Source organism: Cajanus cajan, chromosome 1 (genome assembly GCF_000230855.2).
Source record: "Cajanus cajan strain Asha chromosome 1, NIPB_CcT2T_4, whole genome shotgun sequence".
Classification (NCBI taxonomy): Eukaryota; Viridiplantae; Streptophyta; class Magnoliopsida; order Fabales; family Fabaceae; genus Cajanus; species Cajanus cajan.
The window spans coordinates 22,294,358-22,314,658 of NC_138517.1; the positions used below are offsets into that span (position 1 = coordinate 22,294,358).

Genomic DNA, 20,301 nt, shown 5'->3' on the forward strand with positions numbered 1-20,301 from the left:
CAATGCACCAAGTACATTTATGAGGCTTATGAATCATGTTTTGAGAGTGTATAGGGAAGTTTGTAGTTGTTTATTTTGATGATATATTAATCTATAGTAGGTCTCAAGATGATCATTTAGGACATCTTAGAGATTTTTTATTGATTCTTAGGTAAAACCACTTGTTTGCTAATGTTGAAAAATGTACTTTTTGTGTGGATCATGTGGTTTTCCTAGGATTCATTGCTAGTAAAGAAGGGGTTCGTGTTGACCCCGAGAAAATCAAAGCCATTCAAGAATGGCCTACACCAAGAAATGTTAGTGAAGTTAGGAGTTTTCATGGGCTTGCAAGTTTTTATAGAAGATTTGTGCCTAACTTCTCTACCATTGCTTCACCCTTGAATGAACTTGTAAAAAAAGATGTACCTTTTAATTGGGGTAATAAACATGATCAAGCATTTCAACTCTTGAAAGACCAACTCACAAATGCACTCATACTAGCTTTACCCAATTTTGAAAAGACTTTTAAGCTAGAATGTGATATATGCGTCTGTAATTGGTATAGGGGATGTGTTATTGCAAGGAGGATACCCCATTGCATATTTTTGTGAAAAACTAAAAGCTGCTTCCCTCAATTACCCTACATATGATAAAAAGTTGTATGCATTGGTTAGGGCCTTACAAACTTGAGAACACTATTTAGTGTCCAAGGAATTTGTGATACATAGTGACCATGAGTCACTAAAGTATTTAAGATGCCAAGGTAAGTTAAACAAAAAACATGCCAAATGGTTAGAATTTTTTGAACAATTCCCATATATTATTAAATTTAAGAAAGGAAAAGCTAATGTTGTAGCTGATGCCTTATCACGAAGACATACTTTGCTTATGTCTTTGGGAACTCAAATCCTTGGATTCAACAATATTAGGGAAATGTATGAGAAAGATCTAGATTTTGGTAGTATTTATGCAAATTGTCAACAAAAAGCTGTCAATGGTTTTTACATGGCTGAGGGGTACTTGTATAAAAAAGGGAAACTATGCATACCTAAAGGATCCATGCGGAAATTATTGATAAAAGAAAGTCATGAAGGTGGGCTTATGGGGCATTTTGGGGTTGATAAAACTCTCAATTTTCTTAAAGAAAAGTTCTTTTGGCCCCATATGCAAAAGGATGTCCAAAGGCATTGCCTTAGATGTTTGGCTTGTTTACAAGCCAAGTCTAAAGTCATGCCTTATGGCACATATACACATTTGCTTGTTGCTTCATCTCTTTAGGTAGATATTAGCATGAATTTTGTGCTAGGTTTACCTAGAACCCAAAGGGGAATGGATTCTATTTCTGTGGTAGTGGACCACTTTAGCAAAATGGCCCATTTTATTCCATGCCACAAAGTAGATGATGCAAGCAACATTGCCAAACTCTTCTTTAGGGATGTGGTTAAACTTCATGGACTTCCTAAGTCCATAGTGTCTGATAGGGATACTAAGTTCAAAAGTCATTTTTGGCGTGTCTTATGGTCAAGACTAGGAACTAAACTCCTCTTTTCAACTACTTGCCATCCTCAAAATGATGGTCAAACTGAGGTAGTCAATAGATCTCTATCCACTATGCATAGGGTTTTCTTGAAGGGTAATCACAAATCTTGGGATGAGTATTTACCACACATTGAGTTTGCCTACAACAGGGTAGTCCATAAAACTACCAATATTTCTCCTTTTGAGGCTGTATATGGATTTAATGCTTTGACTCCTATGGACTTGATCCCTCTTCCTAATGTTAATCATTTTATACATAAGGAAGGGGCTTCAAGGGTTGATTTTGTCAAGAAATTACATGAAAGGATTAAATCTCATAAACAACAACAAAATGAGAGATATGTCAAAAGCTAATAATAAAGGAAAAAGAAACAGGATCTTCGAGGAAGGTGATTGGCTTTGGCTTCATCTTAGAAAAGAACGTTTTCCTCAACAAAGAAAGTCAAAACTTAGTCTTCGAGGAGATGGACCCTTTCAAGTCCTACAGCGTATCAATGATAACACTTATAAGCTTGATTTACCCTCTGATTATGGTGTTAGCCCTACTTTTAATGTTAGTGATTTGAAACCTTTTGTAGAAGCTAGTGATGATGAGGATGACTCATTAGATTCGAGGACGAATCCTTCTCAAGAGGGAGGGGATGATGGAAAAACATGGACCAAGGGTCTAACCACTAGAGCTATGGCAATGAGGTTACTTGAAGATTTGACTGCTTTAGAGCTTAGTGGGCCCAATGGACTTGATGGGCCTAGGGTACTCTTCACTTGGGCCTTACATGGATGATCATCTTTTATTGTATTTTGAGTAGCATATGATTCACATATTTTGGTCTTGTATTTTGAACCACATAGATTAATATTTTGGGCTTTAGGCTTATTGGGCCTAGTTTTGGGCTTTTGGTACCCAATATTGGGCTCATTTTGATTCTTGTAATTTTTTCTTTCCATTGCATTTGCTTGGCCATTGTATTTAGGCCATTAGAATAGGAAAATGGAAGGATTACTTAAATAGGCTAATTAGGCTAAGTTAGATTTAATTTGGAAGGCATTTAAGTTGCATTTGAGTCACATGTTTTGCACCACTTGTGACTGAACATGTACACCTTCATATCAACCCTAAATGTTTCCTAAATTAAATTTAGATGCATAGAAGCATCTAGGATCATGGCTAAGCACATGGGAGTTGAAGATTTGAATTCAAATTCAAATTTGAATTCAAATCTAGGCACCAAATGTGTTGCTTGAGTCTTGGCGCCACTTGCATCCAATCCGAGCCTATATAAGTCTTCTTCCATCACTCATGTATCCACTTTTGAACATATATAAGAATTTTTAAAATTGAGTTCAGCCAATTCTCTCCCAAAAGTCACCGAAAGCCATTGGCCTTAGTCTTAGGAAAATTTTCACTCCTAAAGCTTGACCGTGAGCTTTCATTTGCCTCTCTTGCTTGGATGCTTCCATTCCTAGCTTAGGGAATTTCTTACTTCTTGTTCATCTCTTCCAAGAGTCTTTTCGGAATCAACCTCAAGAAGATCTCTAGCATTTGGGGAAGGCTAAAGAAGCAAGCTCATCCACTTCTCCAACCTTCCACCATCACCAAGTATATCTTATAGCTTCCAACGATGTGCTTACTTTTGCCTCGGGGTGTATGGTAATAAAATTGTCAAGTATCATTCCTCTGAAAAAAAAAAAAAACATGAAATTTTGTTATTGAACAATTTAATGTACAGATATTACTTCATGTCGTCTATTGTATTTTCTGAAACTTTGTAGATGTGCATAACAATGGTTAAGACATCTTTTTATGCCAAAGGAATGAAAATGCAAGCATATTTTGATAGATTAGCATTAGTTAAAATGGGAAAAGCAAACTGGTTGACTTTCGTTGTGGTAAACTAGGATTCAACAATCAAAGTACATTAAAAGCATATACAATTTTATAGAAAACAATTTCAAAGAGCAGCATGTACATGTGGTAGTTAGTCCATATTGCGATGTGATTTTCATTTACAGGAATGATTTAGCAATTCCTGTTTTTTGTTAAATTAGAATATAATTAATCATTTATATATGCTTTCAAAGTTTCAAGCATGTTCTGAGGTTTATGGTCTCGTTTACTTTTGCTTCCATTTTCTGTTCACTTAAAAAACATTACAAATAAAATAAAATACTTGTTGGTTAAGAAACTTCGAGGAAGGTGAAGAAGTCAGCCACGCTGGTTATTATTACAATATAAAAACTTATTTATTCTAAGATGGGGGTGGCACATGCAAAAGAGACTCCGATGCTAAAGTTAGGGTTTGTATGAGTATGAGTCTCGTATAAATAATGCACGTACTTTGGCGTGAATTAGGATTGTGTTGGGCCTTGGACCCGAGATCAGTTATGATCTGATTAGATAGCGGATCTCGCCTAGACCGAGATCGCTCAGGGCATGTCCGAAGTCGTCCTGCGCTGTGATACCGAGCTCGAGCTCGGCATGGCGGTACGGATAATACAAGAGATAAGAAACATTAAGGAACTTCAAGGAAGTCGAAGAATCGATTTATTTACAAGAAGAAACTTGGTGGAAGGCGAAGAAATCAACTACTACGCGTGTTAGTATTTACAAAGTAAAATCTTTTATTCACTTATTTTAAGAAATTCTGTTTTCAAACATGTGTATTCAAGCTTGGTGTTTTGATTTCATTTGAGTGTATAGGGGGAAATAATATACGATGTCTTCCGTTTGTTTTAGCTATGAATTGAAATATGATGTGTTTTTGAGTTTCAGAGGTTCTGATACCCGCCATGGCTTTACCGGTCACCTCTACAAATCTCTCTGTGACAGAGGAATCCACACCTTCATTGATGATGAGGAGCTTCAAAGTGGGGAAGAAATCACACCATCACTTATGAAGGCAATTCAAGAGTCTAGGATTGCCATCCCAGTGTTCTCTAAGAACTATGCCTGTTCCCCATTTTGCTTAGATGAACTTGTGCACATCCTAGCATGTGCTAAGGAAAAGGGTCAATTGGTTTTGCCAGTTTTTTATGACGTTGAACCTTCTCATGTGCGTGATTCAGCACCTAGGCCGAACTTGCATTCTCCGTTGCGTGAGTTTGACACCAACCATTAAAATCCTATGTCATACTTACTCAACAAGATCTCTTGTAGCTAAAGGCCAACCCATTTGGTTGGCCTCGGATGACCTTCAATTCGACATTGTGGATGCCATCCCTAACTACCATTCTAGATAAGTATAAAAAAATCTAAGTATTTGAAATTCTTAACAAAAATAAATTATTATTTTTTAAATTAAAGATATTTAGACATATTTGAGACATGAACCAATGTTTCCTTTTGAATATATACCCTCTAAGTGTATGTTGGATTGTTGTTAGAAAGGTATTAAACATTTATTTGTGCATTCCAAAGCATAAAACGGAGAAGCAACAATACTGATAGATTGACAAAAAAAAAGTGGGTTATGTTCAACGAATACGTAACCCAAACACACACACTAATATTATTAAAAAAAAAAAAAAAAATTATTTTTTAACTTTAAGATAAGTCAGCTTACGTTGGTCTATTGATTTGATTTCTCAGAATTCGTTGGTCTATTGATTTGATTTATCGTTGAAATTCATGGATTTATGTTGCATTTAGTATGACTTCACTCAATTGTACAGGAATGATAATGAATATGATTTTATTGGGAAGATTTTTACAAAGGTCTCTGAAAAAATTAATCGCAATCTTCTTCATGTTGCGGATTACCCTGTTGGACTTGAGTCTCGAGTGCTGCAAGTAAAGTCACTTTTGAATATCGAATCTGATGGAGTCCACATGGTAGGGATTCATGGAATTGGCGGAGTAGGCAAAACAACAGTTGCTCGGGCGCTATATAATTTGATTTCTGATCAATTTGAAAGGTTGTGTTTTCTTGATAATGTGAGAGAAAAATCAAATAAACATGGATTAGTCCATCTCCAAGAGACACTTCTTGCCAAAACAATTGGAGAAAATAGTCTCAAGTTAGGAAGTGTTAATGAAGGAATTCCGGTAATAAAGCATAGGCTCCAGCTAAAGAAGGTTCTTTTGGTTCTTGATGATGTTGGTGATCTAGCTCAGTTGCGGGCAACTGTTGGAGAGACTACTTGGTTTGGTTCTGGTAGTAGAGTCATCATTACGACCCGAGACTAGCGTTTACTAGCACGCCATGGTGTTCAGAGCACATATGAGGTCAATGGGTTAAATAAAAAAAGAAACTCTTGAATTGCTTAGCTGGAGTGCTTTTGGAATTGACAAAGTTGATCCATGTTTCATGACCATTTTAAACCGCGTAGTAACTTATGCGGCTGGCCTTCCATTGGCTTTAGAAGTAATAGGTTCCAACTTGTTTCGAAGAAGTATAGAAGAATGTGAGTCTGACTTGGATCAGTATGAGAGAATTCCTCATAAAAAGATTCAAGACATACTTAAAGTAAGTTTTGATTCTTTAGAAGAAGATGAGCAGAAAATTTTTCTTGACATTGCTTGTTGCTTTAAAGGATATGCTTTGACATATGTCAAAGAAATACTCTCTAGTCATCATGGTTTCTGCCCGCAATATTGTATAGGAGTGTTGATCGACAAATCTCTCATAAAGATTGATGCAGATCATGTGACATTGCATGACTTGATAGAGGACATGGGTAAAGAAATAGTTCGACAGGAATCCCCAGGAGAGCCTGGAAAACGCAGCAGGTTATGGTGTCCTGAAGATATAGCTCAAGTCTTAGAAGAAAATAAGGTAAGACTCATATGTAGTTGGTTTGGTTTTTCAAATTTAACCTTTATCTCTTGTGCTAGTTATATGCTAGATACCTGGATGGTAGTATAATTCTTCCTTTGTTTCCTATCTTTCATTGACATTGTTATTTTGGTATTTGTTGCTTTCTTTTCATGATTTACATATTTATGTAGAATTTTGAGCATGTGTATTGTCTGTGCTTTTGTTTTAAAAGGGAACTAGCAGAATTCAAATCATAATTTTGGAACAACTCAATTTGAAGTAGTAAAATGGGATGGAATGGCTTTCAAGGAGATGGGTAACCTCAAAAGTCAAAACACTTATTATCAGATATGGTGGCTTTACCAAAGGTCCCAAACATCTTCCAAATAATTTGAGAGTATTGGAATGGTGGGGATTTCCTTCACCATCTCTACCATATGATTTTCATCCGAAGAAACTTGTCATGCTGCAGTTACCCTATAGTTGCTGTAGCTCACTGTCTCTCGATTTGCTCATGTCAAAGGATGTAAGATAAAAGTTCTCTACTTCTCTTATTTACTTCTATATCAATAAATTCCTTGAATATTATTTGTTTGGTTCCTTTTTATTTCTCTTTTGTGTATTTTTTTTTGGCAGATTTTTGTGAAGATGAGAGTTTTGAATTTTAACAGTTGTGAATATATAACAGAGATACCCGACGTAGGTGGTGTCCCAAATTTACAAGAATTATCATTTCGCTACTGTAAGAATTTAATTAAAATTCATGGATTAGTTGGATTCTTGGCTAATCTTAAAATATTGGATGCTGATGGTTGTAGCAAGCTTAGGAGTTTTCCGCCTATCAAATTGACCTCCCTCGAAAATCTCCGGCTTTCATATTGTCCTAATCTTGAGAATTTTCCAAACATATTAGGAAAGATGGAAAATGTAACTTTCCTTTATATTTCAGGCACTCCCATAAAAGAACTTCCATTTTCATTTAAAAATCTCACTAGACTTCGAAGATTTAAACTGGAGGATTGTGGAATTATTCAGTTTCCAAGTAGCATTTTTGTGATGCAAAAACTTCGTTATTTGGTTGTTAGCAAATGTGAGGGGTTGCTACTACCCAAAGAGAACAAAGGTGAAGAACAAATGAGCTCAATGGTCTTTAAAAATACGTTTTAGCTTAGTCTTTTAAATTGCACTATATCAGACAAGTTCCTTCAAAGTGGTCTCCCTTTGTTTGCCAATGTTAAAGAATTATACCTATTGAAGAATATATGATTTCACAATTCTTCCTACATGCATTAGAGAATGTCGCTTTTTGACAAAAGTTTATTTGGACGGTTGTTAGAATCTAAAAGAAATTAGAGGGATTCCACCTAACATAAAAACATTCTCTGTAATAGCATGCTCATCCTTGAAAGATTTAGATTTGACACTTCTTCCTACGTGGACCAACGAATGTCTCTTTTTGATGGAGCTTCATTTACATGGATGCAAGAATCTTCAAAGTATTAAAGGGATCCCACGGAATATAAAAACCTTGTATGTGAAATTCTGCTCATCCTTGAAAGATCTAGATCTTACTCAACCTCCTGCATCCACCCAAGAATGTCACCTTTTGAAAGAACTTTATTTGTGTGGTTGTGAGAATCTTCAAGATATAAAAGGGATTCCATCCAACATTTTAGCAATTTCTGCATCAAACTGTCAATCCTTGACTGCCAAGTGTAGAAGCCTGTTATTGAGTAAGGTTGTTATTTTCATCTATATTTGACTCATTCTCTAAATATATATGTTGCTATATGTATGAATGAATTATGATTAACAGGAATTGCATGAGGCCGGTGTACGCAAATATTTTATTTTTCCTGGAACGAAGATTCCAGAGTGGTTTGAGCATTGTATCAATGGATCGTCAATTTCTTTCTGGTTTCGCAACAAGTTCCCTGCAATATCCCTCTGTGTTGTTGCTGGATCCAAAAAATATTCGAGCATTATTCCCATATTTACCATTAATGGCAGGAGAAATTTATCAAAAAGGAGGTGGGTCCATTTGTACCAAATGGATGATCATGTGGTTATTTTTGATGAAATGGAGAAACCAGTCCACATGGATGGAGTTCTTTTAGAAAATGAATGGAATCATGTGGTATGTACTGTATCACATAGTGATTCTTCTAACCCATGTGAAGTGTTTATCAAACAAATTGGAATCTATGTATTCAAACAAGGAAGCAACATGGATGACATCCAATTCACCCAACCATTATGATGGAAAGAAGAGCATACATTGGTGGGTGCGAGAGATTTTCACATGCTGCATGGTTCAAGGGAAATAAAAGAAAAGAGAGGGGAATGAGAATGCTTCAGTACCGATGCAAGTACTTCTGGCCTGTTATATGCCCCCTGTGAAATCTCTTCCTTTCAATTGGTAATAAAATTTTGTGAATTTGGGACAAATTGAGTGGTGTTGGTTGAAAAATATGTAGCAAGAAAGTATGTTAAATGATTCAGGTTCTTGTTTTCCTGTGTATTGGTTTCATTTCTTATAATTCACATTGACTCAGACTGCACATGTATGTGTTGCTAAACATATGAATGAAATCTAATTAACAGGAACTGATGAGGCAGATGCAGACAAAGTGTTCTGGTTGCCAGGAAAAATTTTGGAGAATTATTTTGTGACGCGATTTTTGTGTATTTTTTTATAGTAAAATTTATAAATACACACTTTTTTAACAATCATACTCAAACCATTAAGATCACTCGTAAAAAAATTTAAAAAAAAAAAACTCAAACCATTAAGAATTAGCAGTTTTGTTTTGGGAGTTGCTACGGTACCCTCAAAGATTGAGAGGTTTCAATACATTTTTTTTTGTAAATTTATAAAAATTTTAAAAAAATTAATTTATAAAATGAATAATCCAAATTATATTTGTAAAATGAAAAGTAAGATAAAATTATAGAGATTAAAATTATAAGATTTCAATAATATTATAAAACATTAAAAAAAAGAATTAATAAATAAGAAAAATAAAAAATTATTAAAATTACAATATAGAAATTCAAAAATTTAAGCCAAAAGACAAAAATATATTTAAAAATTATTAAAATTAAAATATAGAAATTTAAAAATTTTAAGTGAAAAGACAAAAAATATACTTAAAAAATTATTAAAATTAAACTATTTAAATATATAATAATATTATTACAAATAAAATTAGAATATATAAAATAAAAATAAAATGACTAAATGATTTAAAAATTTAAAGAATAAAATATCATAAATATTATTTAAATAAATTATTAAAAATATAAAATATAAAATAAAATTATAATTACAACTGTACCAGTACCCTCCCAAATAATATGGGTACCGTAGAATTTCTCTTTGTTTTTTGTTTTTTATGTCTATTTCTTTTCCCTCTTCTCATTTTCTACCTTCTTTTGTTCTCTTTGGCCTTCATTGGCCTCCACAGCAACTCTCTTTTCTTCTCTTACTACATTTTGTGTCCTTATTCTCGTTCTTTTTGTTATATCTTTCTTCTCTATCAATATTAGAGGAATCGAGGCACGAAAATTATACACTGTAAACATATTAAAAGGTTGTGTATAGTTATTTAGATAATATATAATTTTTTTTTATATTTAAAGAATATAATGGTCCATTAAAAAGTAGAGACTAAAAGCGGTTACATACTCCAGTATCCCCTTTATAATATGTATAGATTTTTATTTTAAAATTATTAATATTTAAACTTTGAATTATCAAATATAGAAAAATATTTTAAATTATTAAATATTGTATTTATTGTTAAATTTTAAAATTGAATTTTTTAAAAGAAAACATATATCTAAAAGATAAATTTAGCATACAGTGAAAATTAATTTTTTTTGTCTAAGATTTAAAAATTTAAGTCGATTTATACAAATAAAATACCGTGTCTCATCTTATATATAAGAAAAAAATAAATAATTCACCAAGACCAATCAAAGAAGTTAAATTAGTTAGTTGTAATTAAATGTCATAATTTGAAATTTTATTCCAAACTTACTTATAGAATTAAATTGTGTAGGTGGTAGTTAAATTTAATGACACTACTCAAAATTCAAATGAATAATTTTTTTCAACCAATAAACATGATTTATAATGTTAGTTGTCTAACTATGTTCATGGATCAAAATAATAATAATAATGTTAATTGTTCAATAAATGTATTCATTTTCATGAAAAATGAGTAGAAGACTCGTGAAGTGTATAAAAGAAAATTTTTAATCAACACATTTAAAAACAATCTCATGTTTATTATGATTAAAAATAAAATAAGACTTTTATTTGTTTCTTAGGAATGGAGGTAGTATTTAAAAATAAAAATAAAAGAAACTTAATGCAGTTTAAATTCTTTAAAATTTTAAAATTTCCGGTAACCTAAGAGAATTTATTGAGCTATTTATAGAAGTAGTATGTGAAATTAATGTACCTTGAGAAGAAGAAGAAAATCACATTGAGTGTGATTAAGAGGGTGAAAGCTTCATTCCCTAAGCCACGTGTAATGTCAATTTGAAAACAATTATATTGTCTTTTAAATACATATTGTTGGGGGTAATATATCACTGTCAATAATCTCATACATATACAATTAAATAAACCAATATTTATAAAGAGGATTTAGCTTGTAAATCCATTGATGTTAGGGATGTCAAAAAAATTCATACTCTCGGATAATAAATGTATACTTAAAATTAAATGGGCACTGATGGATAATTTAAATGGATATATTGAGAAGTTGTGCGATGCATTTGCTGAGTCACTTTTTGTGATTGTCATCCACTTGTTTGAATTCATTTTTTCTCTTAGGTAAAGGGAGTGAAATTATCCAACTCATATGTATGACAATAGTCGAGGGTAAATGGGTGGGATTAAGACCCCAAATTGTTTGGACATCTTTGTTGTGGTTGTTTGTAACTATGATCAGGAATATGAAATCCCTAACTTATGTCTCTTTGGAACCACACGAGGGTTAATTGCAAATCACATTATATATTAAATTTAGGTATAATTTATAATTAAAACTTTGTATGAGGATTAAAGGACTATGTGAATTTAAATTGGTCTTTTCAGTAATGATATTAATGTTTGTATGTGTGATTTAATTGAATCCATGATGGATTGAACATAGTCGTGCAGAATCATACTAATTTTCCCTTTTCAGTAGCAAAAACCCTTGTGGTTGTGCCTCTAGATGTTGGAGTTTTGGTAGCTCTAAGTGCCTCAATAAGAAGTTTGGCATCTAGTGTTGCATCACTTCCTATGCTCATCAATAGATAACTTGTCTTTTTCCTCCTTTAGATTGTTTAAAGAAAAAACAAAATCAAAATTCTTATGTGTCATGAATACCTAGAATATTTGGCCATCTGTAATGGAAATTACATTAGTAGGAATATAAGCTGAAACATCTCCCGATTGGGTTTCCACAATTGGTAAAGCAGTCATACTTCCTTCGCCTAACTGAGAACTTAATTTAGCGGCTCTTTCCAAAAGACGCGAATGCAAATAAAAAACATCCCCTGGATAAGCTTCACGACCAGGCGGTCTTCGTAATAGAAGACACATTTGGCGATAAGCCTGTGCTTGTTTGGAGGTATCGTCATAAATAATTAAAATGTGACGTTCATGGTACATTAAATATTCAGCCAAGGCTGCTCCTGTATAAGGGGCAAGGTATTATAATGTAGCTGGAAAATCCGTTGTTTCAACTACTACAATAGTGTAGCCCATTGCTCCTCTTTCTTGTAAGGTAGTCATCACTTGAGCCACAGAAGATGCTTTTTGACCAACAGGTACATAAACACATATTACATTTTGTCCCTGTTGATTGAGAATTGTATCTGTGGCTACTGCTGTTTTACCCGTTTGTCTTTCTCCAATAATTAATTCTCGCTGGCCACGTCCTATGGGGATCATCGAATCAATAGCAATAAGTCCTGTTTGGAGAGGCTCCCATCCTGACTCAGGATGAATGCTGGCGGCATGCCTTACACGTGCAAGTCGGACGGGAAGTGGTGTTTCCAATGGCAGACGGGTGAGTAACGCGTAAGAACCTTTAAAAGAATTAATTTTTTGTACGATACAAAGTACATTATTTTCTTCTTGTAACCTTGTTTGTTCTTCATGTTCATCAACAGATTCATGTACGCAAAGTATGCCAAGTTGAACTTTTGTTTAGTCACATGTGATATAAGGCAAGCTTGTATGCTCAAAAGATATGAAGATACTAGATTTAAGAAGTTTTGTTATGAATTTGGAATCAAAATAAAGAGGACTGTTTTAGGTATGCATCAATACAATGGTGTATTTAAGCATGTGATTTGCATATTGACCAAAAGATCTAGAAGCTTGCATGTATAATTTAGCCTACCAGAGTAGTTCTAGGTAGAAGTTATCAACATAGAAACCAAGGTCGATTAATAACATTGGAGCATAAAATACCAAAGGAGTTTTTGGTTTGTAACTTATGTACATATTAGTGATCAATGAAGGAATAAACTTGATATCAAATCAAAGAAACACACTTTTATCGATTAGGGTGAGTATGAGTTTGGCTATCAACTTTAGGATAATGAAAACAAAAAGACAATTCATAGTATATGTGATTTTCAATGAAAAAGTGATGTGCTAGGGCATACATAACATAAACACTAGAAACATGAAACAAAGTGAGCCAATGTATGCAAAGGAGGATGATGCCCTAAAAACTCCTATCATTGAGAGTCATCATCTAGAGGAATCAATTTAACATAATAGTGAGCAACAACTCCAACAAAGCCTTCTACTTCAACCCTCGTATTTAAAAGGTGTTTTATCAACCTCGAAGTGCCTAATAGAAATACATGAATTTGAGATTCTTTATAGATGAAATAAGTCTAAAAATTACGAGGAAGCATGTTAAACCATAGTACCAACTAGTGGAAGCTTACCATGAAAGATGAGATGAAGTCTTTGATCTCCAATCTAACATGGAAATTAGTTGAGTTGCTTTTGGAAAAGGAACTTCAAAACAATGGGTTTATCAAGGAAAGGAAGAGCGTGAATTCTTCAAGAGATACAAAGTTTAACTAATTGCCAAAGAATTCTAGTAAAAAAGAGTCTATTACACTGAAATTTTTGCTCTACTTATGAAACTTAATTGAAATTAGTGGAAAACCACACAAAAGGGGAGGTTGAATGTGTGTGTGCGAGAACGAAGGAATTTTAAAACTATTTTCACAAAGACTTTTTTCCGTCTATGGTATGTTAGTTGCAATACCCTAGTTTTATAAAATAAAATAAACAAAAAAATAATTAAAGTGTTTTTAAAATTTGAAGTTATTTGGGTTTTAATTAAATATTAGTTGAAAATAAAGTAATAAGGGCTTTTGAAAATAAAAAGGGCTAAACTGTGGATTTAAGTCCCTAATAGCTCAATACACTTGGCTAACCTAATACTATTTCTCTTTCTATTTGGTTTCTTGGAACCTTGTGCCATCAATGCCACATTTGGATAGGCTCAAAATTAGAAGAGAAAATCACCTTATTACACCCTTGCCTTCGCATGAATTTTTCTAAGTAATAGGAATGAGTTAACTCGCTCATGGATGTGGAATAATGTGGACATTGGGGTTGTCCCTCAACCTAGTAGATTTTATAAATTGAATGATCTTAGAGGAATTTTGAATACCTCGAAAGGGTGTTGGATATTATGCATATATTATTGATTTTCTTTGTTAATGATTAAATGAATTGTATTATTTATTCTTGACCCGATCTTGTCATGGACTAAATGTTTAGGGTTCTTGACATTTATTATTTCAATTCATTTGAACATGTTGTAATTGATAAGACAATTGTATACTTTTGTGCCTTGTAATACTTGATGAATTCTTATCGTGATTGGCTTGGATTTAAACTAAGAGAAATGCCTCACAAATATGAATTTGAGTTGTTGAGAACATTGTTAAAGTGAGCATTAGAGTGATTAAAAGAACACAAATGTGCTGGAGAAAACCATGACTATGCTCAAGGTAAGCATGATCGTCCTGAATGAACCATGGTTGTGCTCCTTTTTGAGGTAGAAAAATGGGAATTTGAACACAAGGGTAATAATGGTAACATGATCATGCTCGAAAATGAAGCAATAAAGTAATTCTACCAACACGTGGGCATGCTAAAAGTGTTGTAAAAAACCAAGCACATTTGTGCATAGGGGTAGCACAACCATGGTTACCCTTACTTTGCCTAGCACGATTGTCCTAGTTCTTTGTTGGAAATTCTTGCCTTTGGGATTGGACTAAACAAGAGGTGAAAAAAGTTAGAAAATAAAAAAGAAGAATTGAGGTAGAGATATTAATCGATACACACCATAAAGAGAGCCTTTAATTGAATGTGTAACTAGTTGAACACAATTGAACAAAGTGAAATAGTTGAAATAATAAAAACATTTGAAACTTTTAAGACAATTAACAATTGAATAGTTGAATAGTAATGAGTGAATAATCTATTGTGACATAGATCATTTGTATAAAAACTTATTTTTATAGGGTATTGGTGTCAAATCTAGAGGTAGAGAGGTCCTTTAGGGATCAATGTATTCGAACCTTGGGGGTCAACTTGGTTTGGAAACTCTAGTCTCACTCTTTTATGAGTATGGATGGACCTAACATAATCACTTGACCCTGATATGCCTTGGTGGATCTTCCCCCTATTAAGAGTATTTGGTTGTAGGCACTTTTGGTAGGGTGACTATGTTTATAGGCATGTATTCTTAAGTTATTCTATATGATTTTGAACGACAGGTATTTTTTAAAGGCACCATATGCATATTACATGAAAACATGAGATATTGCATATTATTTCTGTTTAAAATCTTTTCAATTTTTTTAATATAAAATATTAAACTATTGTTTTATATTAGGTCACCCTACCTCATTTCACACTAGAAATAGTGAGATGCATCTTACTCCCTTTGTTTTATTTATGTGTTTGGGATGAATTCCATTTGTAAGTGAGGATCAATTAAAGGATTATGTTGGTGATGAGGCTTAAACCGCCTTATTATGTTTACGATGTTATGTTCTCTTATAGGATGTGACGTCAGGACATAAGTTTACTCATTCCAATTTGTTTATGTTCTTTTATATTCACTTGTAGTTGGATTATAGCTTATGTGTGAACTTTGGAGTGTCAAACATTTATTTAAAATATTTATTGTTGGTTTCTAATTTTATTTGATTTATTTATCTAGATATGAAATGTGAATCTTTTACCTTTGTGAAATACATTTATAACATATTTAAAAATAAATATGTTTTCCTCTTATATTTAATTACGAAAATTATTTTTTAATTATAATAATCATAATGGGGTAGAAAGTGTCACATTGGTAGCTAGTTCAAATTTGGATGAGATTAGGAGCTAGAAGCAACAATTAATTTTCAAAAGAATTTGAAATGAATGACTAAACTCTAACAAAGAAGCTCCTTGAATGCAAATCACAAGAGATAAGCAAAGACGAATTTTGTAGTCATGTCAAGTAGACTATATCAATCTTGTTTGCAAAGATTTAAATGGGTGATGTCAAGCCAATCAACACACCTTTGGTTAGTAATTATTTTTGCCTATCCAAGGATCAATGACCTCTAACAAAGGAAGAAAGAGAATTCATGGCTAAGGTTTTGTATGTATTTCCCATTAGAATTTTGATATGTGTGATGGTTTGTACGAGGCCAAACATTAGCCATGCAGTGGGACTTGTTAGCAAGTTAATATAAAATTCAAGTAAAGCTCATTGAAAAGCAATTAATTAAATTTTGAGGTATTTATAAGGTATTATAGAGAAGTTCTTGTTCTCTTAAAGAAAAATAAAAACTACAAGGGTATGTAGATGCAAGCTTTGGAGGTGACATTATTCATCAAAGAAGTACCATTAGTTACATATTTATTTTTCAAATTTTGGATATCACATATTACTTTATCTACTACAAAGACCGAGTATGTAACTGTTAAGTCAAAAGATAATCTTGGATCCTTCAAGATTTTTAATTTTAATGTTAATGAACGAAATGTTTTTGTAAGATAAAATGTCTTTGAAATTATCTGACGAAGTGTAAGACATAAACTCATGATGTTTCCATTTTTAAGAAATTACATCAACCCAATATATCCAAAGTCACCATAGGCAATGGATAAAGTATTAGTGTTAAAGTAAAGGAGTTATTGAAACTCCTTTAGGTATCAATTATGTTTCAAATTTTTTATTAGTGTTTGAAATAAATCAAAACCTTTTGAGTGTGAGATAAATGCTTGAAAAGAATTATTCTTTGTGTTTTAAAAATATGGGATGCATCATTTTTTTATCATTTCAAGTGTGAGCTTAAATCTATTAAAATGAGAGATAAAATTTTTCCAACAATAGAACAAAAAAGCTAGGCACACTATTTTAAAGAAAGATGAAGATTTAAAAAATTGGTCACTTGAGGAGGCATTTTAGACTCTAAAATGTGATTAAAATGCGTTCACAAAAAAAACTACTCAAAGAAAATGACCTTTAAGCACAACAAACTTGAAAGAAAAAAAAAAGGTTTTAAAACTTTTGGAATTTATGGAGAATCTTTTTTTTACGGGTCATGGAAGTTTTGTGAAGTAGAATAATGTTGATAATGTTGTTGCAAATCTCATACAAAAGGTATTTCAAAAATGGATTACAGTAGTTGTAAATATGTTTTCAGATGATATAATCAATGTTAAGTTTGGCGACATTATGCCTTTTGATGCTTGTCTGCTTGAAGGTGATCCAACAAAGAAGTGCAAAGGATGATAAAGATCAAATTTTGAAGTGATGAAGAAAAATCTCAAGAAAGAGCATTGGAAGTTAAGATTTTTCATTGACATAATTAAATATTTTAAAGTCTTTGTAATTTTCTATTTTACTTGTAAGTTTGATTAAAAGTTTCTTATGTTCATAAAAATTTGTGCATACAAATGATGTTTGCTTGTTAATTTAGTGATAATTTGTTATTTTTTTTTACCTAATTAGGGATTAATTAGTTTTACTATTTAAACATTTTTTGTAACACTTTTAATATGTGCAAAACTGAGTTCATAACTCAAATATACCAAATCAGTTTTTACTCTCTTTTGTATGTGTGAAGTTGTAGATTTTCTAATCTCAACCTATTATTTTCTTAGTCATACCCTTATTTTTCATGTTATGTTTTCAACAATTATACATATAGTACTTAGTAGTTGATTATGCCTTCTACATTCCTTAAGGGACAATAGTTAGTCCAATAAAATTTCCAATTGAAAATGGAAATTTCTCATTGGTTATCTCATCTAAATATATTTATTATCTCTTCTCCATCTTTCCCATTTCTTTTGAGAAGCTCTCAAGACATAAACACCAGTCAAGATTCAAAATTTCTAGAGATGTCAACATGATGCACAATGCTAATTTATCTTGGTGCATCCTATAGCACCCAGGGAGTGGAGCTTAAACACAATTGAACTATCAATTTTAAGTAAATTGGTGCAATTATCCATACACAAATTAGTTAAGAATGGTACTTCTTCTAGGCTCCAAAGATTGGCTATGAACTTAAGAAGAAAAAGAAGGATAACTTAAGACAACTTGTCTAGGGTTGAAATAAGGAGGTAATGATGTTGAAGGATAACAACATCTCCAGTCTAGCACTCTCAAACTATTTGGAAAATGTTCAAGGGCTGTCAAAAAGGTTGCATTTTCAATAATCAAAATTCTCAAGTTCTTCATCTCTTCAAAAACTTTTTCATTCCATTGCACTTCTACGTTTTTGTACAATTCAAGCTTTATGAGTTCCATTTTATTAGTTTTTTTTTAAACCAAAGCATAACCACAAAATTGTGCACAATAGCAATTGAACATATTCACTTCTCAAATTTAATCAAACATATTGTATTGAGAAAAGGGAAAAGAGTCTCGAAATATAACACATGCCATCAAAATCAATTAAAAAGGAATGTGAAGACAATAAATACCACAAAAATTTTATAATTTCTAACATACCATATTCTATTCCAAAACATGAACAATGTCCCCATCAAACCATCACCTACTATGTCTGCCAGGCTCAAGTGTTGATTATTGCGTTACAATTTCTCTACATGTGTCTAAAATTAGGTCGTGCATTCTAAGAAAAACCAAAAGGATCAATCGTTATGAGATATCTGCTAGTCAAAACTCTCAAACCATCCTCTATATGAAAAGCTTAAGCATGTAGCATTTGTGTGACATAGCCCACTTCATAAAGCAATATCAACGAAAATTCTCTTCCTATTTTAGTTTACTTTAAGTATTTGATGGATCTTTTCAAGATGAATTCTTTCATATAATCTAATCCAAAATTACATTCATATAAACTTTTTCCAAATAATTAAAAACCTATTACTTCAAAAGCCAATGGAAGGCCATACACATAAAGAATTACAGGGTTTAAAATATCTACATAATGTAGATCAACTTTATTATTTTTAAAAGGCATGATAGTTAAACAATTTAAAGACCTTTTTCATCATTTAATGGTTAGCCACATATAAGTTTACTACCTTATGAGTATCTAGCAAGTTTTTGTCTCTTGTGGTGATAAAAATTATACTTCCAAAGCCAAACCAATCATATTCCTTAGCAAGTACCTCTAACTACTCTAATTTGTCAACATCATCTAGAGCCAAAACAACCTTTTGTTGAAGCCTCCTTTTTATTATTGGAATTCCTCTGTTGACATCTCCCACTTTGATATATTTCTACTTTAAGTATTTCAAAAAGCAACTTTCCTTGGAGTTCGACAAGGTCATGCCTGTTTAGTGCCTTTTTCCCTAATGTTAAGGAAACAAAAAGCATGCACATTGAAAATCACTAAAAATAAAGTTATATATATCACAAGCAATTGTGGTTTTACCTATACCACCAATACCATAAATTCCTATCATGTTGAATCCTAACCCACGTCCAAGGAGAGATTTCACTTGTAGAAATGCAAACTCTAGCACAATTAGTTCATCATCAACATGTAAAATAATGAAATAATCTTTTTCAGATATCTCATTAACAATCTTTTTGGATAAACTCGTATGCTAGTTGAGACTTGACAATTATAGAAAAACAAGTGAATTGAAACTAGAACATGAAATTAGTGATTAGATCACTCATTTCAATTAGAATAATAACAAAATTTTGAGGCCAAAGAAAGCCACATCCTAGAATGTAGATTATTTTTTTGTTTTTCAGTTTTGGAATAATGCGTGAACCATGTCTATGGACAAACAAATCACTAATCAAGATCTATATGATATTATTTTATTTCCTTTTCTTATAACTTATAAGAAAAATTTTAGGCAAATGAAGGAAAGAAGTTATATAAAACTAGGGGAAAAGATAAAATGAAGTTAACTTTATGTTCTTACCAAAATCTACAAGTGCACCAATAGTAAGGATGATGTCTTCCTTGCTCCAATACTAGTAGTGGTGAGGGGCACCTACAAAGATACTTTAACGTTCAAGTTAGGGGAAAATCTAGCTAAGTGTAGAATTAAGGTTAGAGTGATATTTGGTGCCCTATATATAGTTGGTTGATACTGTCCTTAGATTTAGAGATGATTTCACATGATATATCAGGAATATATTCATGTCATTATGCAGGGTGGCTAACAGGCGAAGATATTATCCTTGATATATTGCTATTTAATGTGTTTTAGGACTTCTAGAGATATGACGCAAGAATTATCCCTTGATAATTTCCCAAGTTATCTTCTAGTTTTAAAATGATGAGTGGATGAGACTACTCGATCAATTTGAGCTCATTATGAGCCCAACTTGATTTGTCCAAGTTGGGCGGTACATAAATCCCCCAATTTTGAGCTTTATAGGAGTGAAGGAAGTATAAATGTGTTTGAATTTTCACTTTTGCTGACCAAGTGATAGAGTTGTTGGCTTATGGTGTAACTTTTGATGATTTTCTCATGTTT

At 32.4% G+C, this 20,301-nt stretch overlaps 1 protein-coding gene and 1 pseudogene across 2 annotated transcripts; one reads left to right on the forward strand and one right to left on the reverse strand.

The window, feature by feature from the left end:
• Positions 1-4,148: 4,148 nt before the first annotated feature.
• Positions 4,149-9,463, forward strand: LOC114916351 (disease resistance protein Roq1-like; annotated as a pseudogene). Its single transcript, XR_014434485.1, has 5 exons — positions 4,149-4,694; positions 5,168-6,293; positions 6,508-6,791; positions 6,929-8,013; positions 8,092-9,463. The product of XR_014434485.1 is annotated as a disease resistance protein Roq1-like (transcript).
• Positions 9,464-11,988: 2,525 nt separating this feature from the next.
• On the reverse strand, positions 11,989-12,455 carry LOC145952974 (ATP synthase subunit alpha, chloroplastic-like). The gene is made up of 2 exons (XM_083066094.1): positions 12,422-12,455; positions 11,989-12,365 (listed from the first exon to the last, which is right to left on the reverse strand). The coding sequence occupies exons 1-2, from the start codon at positions 12,453-12,455 to the stop codon at positions 11,989-11,991; spliced, it is 411 nt and encodes a 136-aa protein (XP_082922220.1).
• Between the last annotated feature and the right edge of the window lie 7,846 nt (positions 12,456-20,301).

Bases quoted from the DNA above. Each gene is read 5' to 3' on its own strand.
- LOC145952974 (XM_083066094.1), bottom strand. From the start codon at position 12,455: ATGAATCTGTTGATGAACATGAAGAACAAACAAG. The intron at 12,366-12,421 runs GTTACAAGAAGA...ATTCTTTTAAAG, and splicing joins GAACATGAAGAACAAACAAG to GTTCTTACGCGTTACTCACC.